General features: G+C 34.4%; 1 protein-coding gene across 1 annotated transcript in view; it reads left to right on the plus strand.

Annotated features, from left to right (window-relative positions):
• The window catches only part of Reck (Reversion-inducing-cysteine-rich protein with kazal motifs), a 198,619-nt gene extending 188,987 nt beyond the window's left edge, over positions 1-9,632 (plus strand). The window contains exons 12-15 of the mRNA XM_074175981.1: positions 645-793; positions 1,942-2,262; positions 3,444-3,678; positions 8,404-9,632. Of these exons, the coding sequence (XP_074032082.1) occupies positions 645-793; positions 1,942-2,262; positions 3,444-3,678; positions 8,404-8,638 (940 nt within the window). The 3' untranslated portion in view covers positions 8,639-9,632. The remainder of the gene's footprint in view (positions 1-644; positions 794-1,941; positions 2,263-3,443; positions 3,679-8,403) is intronic.
• The last annotated feature ends 1,252 nt before the right edge of the window (positions 9,633-10,884 follow it).

Below are 10,884 nucleotides of genomic sequence, written 5' to 3' on the forward strand. Positions count from 1 at the left end.
GAGCAGAGATATAAGAAAGCATCGGAAATTCAGAAACACAAAATAAATTTTAACCCAAAGGAAAAAGGAATCAACAATAATTAACTCTAGGCCCAAACCGTTAATGTAGTTTCTCCATGAACACTTCATTCATTATCTCATTGCCTTTGATAATGTCAATCGCAGTCGTAGATGGAACGTCTTAGCCATTAAAATATGCAATCAAAAAACCTGGAAATGATTTCGTCCCAGTCTGTAAGCATCTTTGCTGAAACTGCAGAGTAAGAGGTCTCTTGATCAAGTGTAGTTCATCTTTCTGAATATTTCGGGCAATGGTGATTTTCTTTGTTATTTTGTCTAGACCAAACAGTTCTTTTCAGAAACAGGCCAGAAGTATTCACATATATGAGTGCCAATGTCTTTTAGATTTTAGCATTATTGTACTGAACTGCGTGTATGGGTTTAGTTATCTAGAACAATTATTATATAATACAACTGTGTACTAAACTGTACATCAATTACTAGTCATTCTAGATTTCTGCCTGTTTCGCTCTTTTAATATTTTACAACAATATAAAGATAATGTTCTCCTAGACAATTTGCTGTGAATTTTTTGAACTCATTTGAAATGAATTAAAATTGACTTATATAACTGTTTTTTGCAGATGTGCGGATTTGAACGACGCTGACATTGAACACTATCCATGCCAAAATCCTTGCAAACCCGATACATGCCCCGTCGGCCAGAAATGTGTTCCCAATTCTCAAGTTTGTCTGAGTCTGATGCACAAGCCATGCAAACAATACGAATGTAGTAAGTAGGATTGTCGTAGATAATTAATGAAATGAACAATTAATTTGCACAAAATTTTTCGATTGAAAATAATACCTTCATTTGATTTATTGGTAAATGATAACAATAATCGGCTATTGCCTGGATCGATTACCACAAGGTATTTGATAATACATGGTTCGAGCTCATTTTGCGTCTGCCCAAATATTGTGTGGTTCCAGACCAAGTAAGATGCCTTGGACAATTGATACCACTCTGGCTGACTCATTTTATCATGTCTGGTCAGGCTAGAGTCAATTCCCTTCTGTATATGGTCAGCGATCATGAGACAGCTCAAATAGGAGCATTTCTCTTCGAAGCAGTTGCCCAACCGGCTGATGAACTCGGCTCAGTTTTCGTCAACGAAAGAGGTGATCACAACTTGATCAGCGAGTAAGAACCCGTTCAATGAAAGACAAGCCGTAGGGTAGACAAGTGGACTCGGGAGGAGTAACACCAATCAGACGTGAAGTCACGAAAGAAAAAATGATGTACCTTCATAGTACCGTTCCAGAGTTATACATTTCCTGACAACTGAGAGGCCGTGGACTTTTTGATATTGGAGTGTCGTCATAAAAGAATGGTTTTGGCTGGAACTTTTGAAGTTATCAGGACTTTGGATTATCTGCATCCGTGACCATGGATAAGCAGGGTTTGCAGCAATTCTTTTCAAGATAACTGAACGTGCTGTCAATACAGGTGGAGAAAAAAAACTATTACTTGCAAAGCCAATGGCAGTGCGCAGTATATATTCAATTGCAAATAAAGTTTCTGATCCAAAAACTATTACGTATTCAAATAACACTTTGTGTTACAAAACCGCAACACAGGTTTCACTATTCAATAATTCCTTCAGGAATATTAAATAGACAGTATTGTACGTTTCTGTGAAAGATATCTTACATGTAGGCAATGTAAAAATATGTTGGTGAAGTAAAAAATGATAGTAATATTCGTGATGAATATAAAACATTATGATATGAAATAAGTAGCACAATAATAGGATTAGGCCCTTTTCATAATCAGTAAAAATATTGAATGAAAAATAATATGTTATTCCTGTTGAATTCGTTTGCGTTATAACAACAGCCGAATACAAATTGTTTCTAATATTAACTTTTAAATTCTAGTTAATGGTTCCTCAGACTGTTCCCTTTTACCAAAAGACCCAGTATGCGACATCGAAAATCGTGAATACGAGAACTCTTGTCTCTTGTCCCACCATAATGCCAAACTGGCGTACAGGGGCCCTTGCCTTACCAGATGCAGACATAAAGGTCAAGTGTGCGGATTCAATGGTAAAACATACATATCGGAATGTGCTGCATTTGCAGATATGGTTGCAGTAGACTACGAAGGACCCTGCGTAGCAATTGGACTCATAACTACCATCAAGTCGAAGCAGTGTTCTGGTGTTAAGTGTCCCAAACTCCACAACAAAACTTGTATGGGTAAGTTGGTCGGAATAAAATCATCTCTTTCTATTTTATGACTTGAGAGTCAGGTATAAAAAAACCGACTGGTTTCAAAATACACAGAAATAATTCTTACAAAATTACACCACTAAACACGATGGACCACTTACACCACATGACTCATTAACTATTACCATTCATGAATTATCAACTACTTACACCACTTACACGAAGGAATTCATAAAAATATTTTGACCATCTTGTAAGAGTAATGTGAAAATCAAAGTAGTCTGATGACTGTGTCGAACAGATATATATACTTTATGAACATGAATATTTTTAGTTGGAACTGAAAACATTTGTATAAGTTTTCAGAAGAAATTCTTGCAGATGATTCATGTTCAATTAGCAGCAGCATGTTGCTGAAAATGATCAAGCGACTACCTATTGACCGGTTTCGGAATAAATCTTTTCATCAGTACAGTACGGATCTAACTAACTGTGGTAGAAGTGCCGTCAATTTTCGTCATGGTATTCGTCAGATCTCTCTGTGTAGGAACGTTGAAAGAATCGATTCAAATTGGAAATATTTATTTTCTAAGAGAATTTCAGACATATTATCAAATTGTGAATCTTGGACTACCAACGTAGCAATTCAAACAGTTTCTTCAGTAATTTGACAATCATCAAAACTAAGACAAATTTGCGAAAATTTGATTGTAGGAATAGTGACTTACCAAATAAATAGAAAATATGATAATTTCATATTCAAAACTGAATTGAATTGAATTTTATTTATGTTTTCCATACCTCTACTGTATGTTTTTTGTAAACAAATATTTACCTATTACTATTGATACTATTGGTAAAACATAAATTTTATTCTCGTACTATTGAAAACCCCAAAAAGTTCCTGACTCGCTCACATATTTTCATTACTTTCGTACTAAATTTCTTACTTCAATTCTTTCGATATATTGAGAAATACGTGTGAATTACTATTTTTTGGTTATTTGAAATCTCGATTGAAGCAGAAATTTTGAATAAAGATGTGTAATAATAATAAAGTATAATCCTATACGATGTTGACTTTACTTTGTTGACTTTTGAAAATTATTGCGAAGTTTTTGTATACTACTAAACAAATTCAAATAAAACACCTTGAGAAACACCTATAGAAGTTTCGTTTGAGCTCACCATTTTTTTATAATTTTCAGGAATAACCCCACCAGGAGCATGCTGCCCTATCTGTGGCGGAGCCCTTCGATTACTCTACTCAAGAAAGCAAATAGACAGAGCGCTATATGCCCTGCAAAACCGAAGTACAAAATCTCTAAATCTCTACGCCCTATTGAAAGCTTTGGAAAGGCAAATTCAACTTGCACAATGTACCCTTAAAGGCTATTTAACCGTCGAATTGGATATTTTTGTGGCTGTACAAAGTACTGAACGGTAAGTTAATGAATTAACGTCAACAAACACTTTCATTTCAATTTATCTATAGTAGTGAGCCACAAATTATTATTGGAAAAATAATGTTTTTGCTGATTCCGTGGTAATTTTGATAAAATCATCAAAAGGAACAATTTGTTCAGGCCAGCCTCAAATACCTACATTATAGAGGTTGATGGATGACACCTATCAGAAAACAACTACTCCCCTGGGTAATACCAAGAAGAGTGTTGGATTATATTCGACAGGTGTCAGTGCAGGATGATTTCCGATAATTGAAAATTGAATTCCTTCAGAGTATCATTCCTCGAACTAGGCTGAAGCGAACAAAAAACAACAGATTTGTCTTCGTCCTATCTGCCTGTGAACGAGGTAACCAACCGCATACCTGATATTTGCCCAATTCCTCATATGAGGAAGGAAAACATTTCCATATAGTCAGTGGGCATATTTGAAGACTGGCTATAAACACATCATCTAAAGGAACAATTCGTCCAGGTCAGTCTCAACTCCCTACACTGTAGGTTAATGGTCTGACACCGTTCAGAAAACAACTACTCCCCTGGCTAATACCACGAAGGGCGTTAGATTATATTCGACAGGTATCAGTGCAGGATTCTTCACTGAAATTATTCCTACATATGCTGTTGCCGATACAACTGCCGCAATAGATTTTCAATTATTGGAACACACTTGCAGTTGGCTGCACCTTACTGATAATGGATCGAAAGCCCGAAACACGTGTCTATAGTTTGCCCCTTTCTTGAGTGCTATGCCCTATAAATTATCGTGTGTTTCATATGAAGACAGTCAATAACTCAATAACCTTATTCATTGTTTGGCAGACAACAATTCTTTCATATACAAAGAGGCAACTTGGTTTGAATTGAAACAGAGAGTTAATAGAAATAGGGAAAAATGGTTTGATAATAATTTATCAACAAGCAATTGAGAAAACACTAAATATTCAGCATTCACTTCATACAAGAACACTTTACCGAATTTAGGAACTTTTGCTATTGGAATTAATGAAATTTGTATAACTGATTGTTTTACATATTTAGGCATCATGATTATTAAAAATTCGAAATGGGATTCACATATCAGTTATCTGATAAAAAAAATTGAGATATCTACTCCCGAAATTCAAAGTGTTGAAGGAAATTCCATATAATCATCAGCTTGAAACATTATATTATTCACTTGTGCAGTAACAACTGAGTTTCGTTATATTAGGATAAGGCGGTACCGATTGATGAAAATTATTTTAAAAAAACAGAGTCATCAAAAATGGTTTTTTAAAATGATATAATGATGAGCCTGTCAAATACTCTTCAAAACAATTATTCAAAAATATTGAAGAACTGAGCATTCGACAATTATTTTTATATAATAAAGTTCTATATATTCATAAAACTCTAAATTCCATTGTATATATAATATAAACAAAAGACAGAAGGAAGGATGAAAATTGTCAAACGACACATTTAAAAAAATTCTGTTATTAAAAAATAAAAAATAAATGTGTCTACTAACAGACTCCTAAAATAAGTTTAGTTGTTTTTATTTGTTTCATTGACTCGATACATTATTGCAAGATAAAAAACATTTGAAGAAACACATTCAATATTACCATTGTCTATATTATATTAAGATTATTAAACTATTTCAAAATCAATAGTAATAAAAAAAGGTTGAATTGAAACTGAATAGTAATAATAACAATGAAAATTCAAAATGCTATCACATTCTATACCTGTAAAACTTTTTCTTACCTTTTTGAATCTGATATTCATGATTCCTTTACTAATCAGGGTCGATACTTCTTTTATTGCGATATTAATGGTAATTTCAATGTTCATCAATATAGTTCAAAATCAGTTGGCATAGCTGCCATAAAGTTATTTGCTGAAGTCCTCTCGCTTTTCGGTAATTCTCTTTATCCAAATCTCTTTAAAAGCTTTAATAATAATAATGTCCGTTGTCACATTATGGGCGTTGCTCATTCCTAGTTTCATTATATGTTACTTATTAGATTCTGAATATCCCTTCCTTGGAATCAAATTAACTTTTTGTGGGAATTTTCTGGTATTGTTGGGGCACTAATGGATTCTCTAGTGATTCTAGTGATTTTTAGTTATATTGTTTTCATAGGTCTCCAACTGCTTGCTTTGAGTTTTGAAATATTATCTTTTGGGTTTTCTGTTCCTCAGCAGCAAGATCATGATTGACAAATAAACTAAACCTTTGAGTTTTCTACCATTTTTGAAATTATTTTGTCCCACAAAAATGCTCGGAATTTTAACGAAATATAAAATGAATATTATTCACATCAAATTAGTTCCACAAATTTTACTCAGTTTCTCTTTATTTCAAATATAACGATATTTTGAATAAATTCTCATGATGGAAAAGTTTTTGGTAGTTTTTTGCATTTGATTTATAAAACACTGTCGAAACTAAATTAGATGCATGTACTGTCTTTTGCTTCTGTTTTTGACAAATTATTCTTCATTTGGAATATAAAAACGATATGTACTTGAAATCTCTCATACAGTAGCATTGCTTTTAGTTGAGTTACGACATGATTATCGTCATAAATTTCATTTTCGTGTTGTAGCAATGATTTTACGGATTTATTTGTTATGAAAGGCATTCAATGCAATGAATAGAAAACTACGTTTATTCATGACACTTCACTTCACAATATACATTTGTCAATTTCATCCATAATAAATGAAATAATAATTTTGTAATTTTCCTGGTCAATTATGATTGGAAAAGCAAAATGTTTTATGCATCATGTAAGTGATTTATTATTTTGATGAAAATTATCAATGCATCCAATCATAATGACAAAAGTACTTAGGTTAGGTTAGGTTAGATCCAAAGTGAGTGGGTCTATTCGACCCTCCACCGCAACCCGAAAGGGTTGAGCTATTCACACTCGACCAAATAAACCCAGCTTCTTAACGAAGCCTAACTCTAAAACCCTTATTCGGTCCCCAGCGGGGCAGGCACAAAGTATGTGCCCTGCTGATTCATACACACTGTCATACACACTGTCTTCCGATAGACCAAGTATCTGCATATGATAATTCATATGCAGACCTGTTAGACATCGTAGTTCATCCCTAGTGTGGTCCAACAACTGTTTGGTATCATAAACGCCTTGGAGTGAGCCAATCCAGAAAGATTCTGCCAGAAGTTCATAAATCTTCTTGCCATCCAGGTGTTCAATCTTTGTTTGGCAAAGCCTAAAGTGATGCCAATGACAGGTTCTGGTCCAATAAAGCTGCTTGCAGCACCCTCCTTTGCAAGGGAGTCAGCAGCCTCATTGCCTTCCAGGCCAGTATGGCCAGGAATCCAGACCAGAGCCAATCTGTTACGTCTTCCTATCAAGGAGAGTCGTTTTTGGCAATTTGCTACCAATTTAGACGTTGCTCGGTAGGAGCCAAGAGAGAGCTTCCAACGCCGCTTGACTGCCCGAGAATATTTTCATTGTCTTGTATATGATGTTGGATTCTTCCAATCTCTAACAATTCAATAGCGTAACAATCTCTGTCCTGGGTCTGCGACTGAAAACACCTGCATCAGAACCGGAAGGTGTCTTTGATCCATCTGTGAAACAACAACTATTTGCTCTTAATATTTCCTTCTCCCGAAGGAAGTGGAACAGTACTCTATAAGGCAGTTCGTAGTTGACAGTTGGAGACATAAAGTCAGAGGTTGTACCTGTCAGTCTGTTGTACTCTGCAATAAATTGATTTGTGCAATTGGTCTATATGCAGTCCATCTAGCCTCTCTCTCCAGAGAAATGTGAAGAGAAGGTAGATCTAGGAGGATCTAAATGGCCGCTGACGTTGTGGTACTGAAGGCACCACTGATGGCCAGGCAAGCCTGTCTCTGTAAGCCAGAGAGCTTCGTCTGGGCCGTTTTCTGTGAAGCCTTAGCCACCAGGAAATTGCACCATAAGTGATCATTGGTCTGACAATCATCACATAAATCTAATGGATTTCTTTGGGACCTAAACCCCAATTTTTACCACAAATCCTTCGACATGTCCATAGAAACAGTCTGGCTTTGTGTAAAACTTTTTCCAAGTGAGCATTCCAGGTGAGTTTTCTATCAAGGACAATGCTAAGGTAAGGTATCACAGTTTTGCTGGGGTTGACAGATATCTGCTCCCTCAGGCACCAACTGTGAACAACGTCCATCGTGCTTTAGAGGATATTACAAGCTAGTGTTCCCGACGTGGACATTGCCAAGATGACAAGGTCATCTGCATAAGCTTGCAGATATACTTTTCTTCTGTCGAGGGCATCAACCAGATTATCCATCAGGAGCGACCACAGAAGGGAAGATAGTATCACATCTTGAGGATAGCCTCTGGTGACCCTGAACCTAATAGCCTCGCCTTGAAGAGTCGTAGTCGCAGTTCTGTTTACCAGCATGGCATAGATCCAGCCAGTTACGGTCGATTCTATACCTTTCCTAGCCAGAGATGATCCTATAGATTCAGGTAGTGCATTGTCAAATGATCCTTCAATATGAAGGAATACAGCTATCGTAATCTCCTTGTTGTCAAGGAATTGAAAAAAGTAATTACTGAAGCGAACTTTCTATATCGCTTTTCCCCTTGTATTGATGTTCCAAAAAATTATTCTCAAATTTATATAATTTCAAATATATTTTTCGTATTTCTGCACTGTTTCTCATTTCCAGGTATCCATCTGAATTACAACTTGAAGCGTGCCTAAGGGAAGCAGAAAAAATTGCAAGTTTAGTGAACATGCAAAGTCCCAGGGTCGCAAGCGAGCTGAGCCTCAGTTCTCTGACTGCTGCGAGTATCGTCCACACTGATCGTAATGGGAGTGTCAGAAGCCAAGTTGATTTGAAGTGGTTATTTTGGACAGTTTTGGTTACCATATTGGTGGAAAAACTGATTTTCTGTATATGAAAATATCAGTTCAATAATTATATTACCTCGCTGCCAAAAAATATAAATATCGGTGATAAATCTGAATGTTTGACATTTTGTTTCTGTTGAATGAAACAGTCTATTTACCTACTTAAAGGTTGAGAACTGGTATTTTGGAAAGTGCATTCGGTTTCTCCATCAAATTATAACCGAAACAATTTTTTTGTTTAAGTGTAGTATAGGAAAAATGGACATCAGAATAATAAGAAAAGATGAGAACTGATCTTTTTTACATTGTGGATAATGTATGTCGGTAGTTTGGCGATTTTCACTGTTTCCAATTTTCCTATATTATGAACTGGCCAGTTTTAAGCAAAATTACTCCGAAAATATTCAACTAGGTTAGGTAAAATTTTAAAAATATCTGTGATATACTGAGGATTGGAGAATTATAGACATTAAACTTATATCTAATTACATTAGACCGTGTGACTGTACATATTATGGAAAAAATATTTTCAATTGTTTGTAAATATTTCATCTACATGTAATTCTGGTGCCTTACTAATTCGTAAAAGTTTTCTGTTTTGTAAAATATCGATTATTTTGCTGTAGCAGTGTAAATACTATTTTATTGTTGACTCATGTGTTTTATGTTACCAAAGAAAAGTAACTTATTTATAAGTCGTATTTTATAGTGTTAAAGTAATGCTGTTGTTCATATATAGATTTTTTATAAAACTATCTTTTTTGAAGTTTGTACATATATATTATCTGAAAAATCAAGAAATTTTGAAATCGGGTATGATGAGATGTTCGAAAATATTCATATTGATAATTTTAAACAGTATTTCATTTAATCAATTTCTTTATATTATTGAAAAAGGCAAGAATCTTAATGTTCATTATCAGAAAAAAAAATTCTATATTTGAAGAGTCCATATTTTGCTCAAGATAATCTCATATTATATATCATGTACTGAACTCTGTTCAACAATTATATACTCAATAAAACTTCGCAGTGTGATTTCTACCTCTACATTAAAATAATTCAAATGCACAGCCTTGGAGATCCTCGTTCATCTTTGATATTCGAGGATATATTTCTTTGTCTATCCCATAGGTAACATTTTCTTAAGTGGATATATCATCGTCTTTATTTATTCGAACCTGTTTTTCAAGGAAAGTTGAGTCCAGCAATGCATTCGTGGTTCAGCCTGACACCACTGACAAGGCCTATAACGGGTCGAAACTGCGCTATCTGTTGTTGATCTATAAATGCGTCGTGTAGTGAAAGCTGCAGTGGGAGACAGAGGACGAATCTTATCGGCGGTCAATGTCAAAGCTTGGATTTGAAACTAACCGCCTTGTAGTACCTTGTTTATCTTTGATATTCGCTTGTTTTGGATTGTTAACCACAGTTATAACGTGCCCTATAAGAAAAGTAAATATTGACTTTTATCAATGCAAAATAACCTTGATGAAAAGAACAACAAACTTAGAAAAAAAAAAGATAATTTGTTACCTTGGAAATTTTTTTTTGAGTTTTTGAAAATACTGAAGGAAAAACCTATATTTACTCTGGCAACGGTGTCTGTAAGTATGCAATTCAGGTTTATACTTAATTTCAATAGCTGTGGATTAAATTCATTAAAAAACATAGTCTCGGAAAACTTTGTCAACAATCATTTTTGACCTGAAGACAACCCACATCTTGCAATCTCGTCAGTTCTACGTTGATGTGTGGAATATACGATAATAAACCATATTTTTTCATGAGTGGTTAAATGGGCATAATTACCGACATTTTTCTTGTTGAAACCCCAACATATTTCTCCTACAAACAATAAATCACTCACATTTATCAGTTCAAACATACGCTGTCTGTTCAAAAAATAAGGAGAATTTTTATGTTTCTCAAAAAATATTCAATTATACATCAATTCCTATTTTGTCCAATTAAAAAAAAAACAATTTATTTCTCTGTTAAAGTGAATGATTTTATTACAGAGTATATATGAAATAAATATTAAAAATAATGGAATATAGAAATGTATAAAAGTAAATGCTAAAACAAAGTATACAGGGTCCTGCAACAGTGGCACGGTGTTCCATGTTTCAATTTTGGAAACAGATAGGCATCTAAATTTCTATAATATTACTTCATTGCACGAACTCGACAAAATAAAAATATTGGCGGTTCAATTTTTTCTGGGTGGATTCCAACTCTGTTTTTTTAAATAGCAACCTATATTTTTTATCGCTTTTTCGGTTTCTACATCGAA

The sequence above is a fragment of the Leptinotarsa decemlineata genome, unplaced genomic scaffold (genome assembly GCF_025532065.1).
Source record: "Leptinotarsa decemlineata unplaced genomic scaffold, Ldec_3_MD MMD2_tig00001393_RagTag_RagTag, whole genome shotgun sequence".
Classification (NCBI taxonomy): Eukaryota; Metazoa; Arthropoda; class Insecta; order Coleoptera; family Chrysomelidae; genus Leptinotarsa; species Leptinotarsa decemlineata.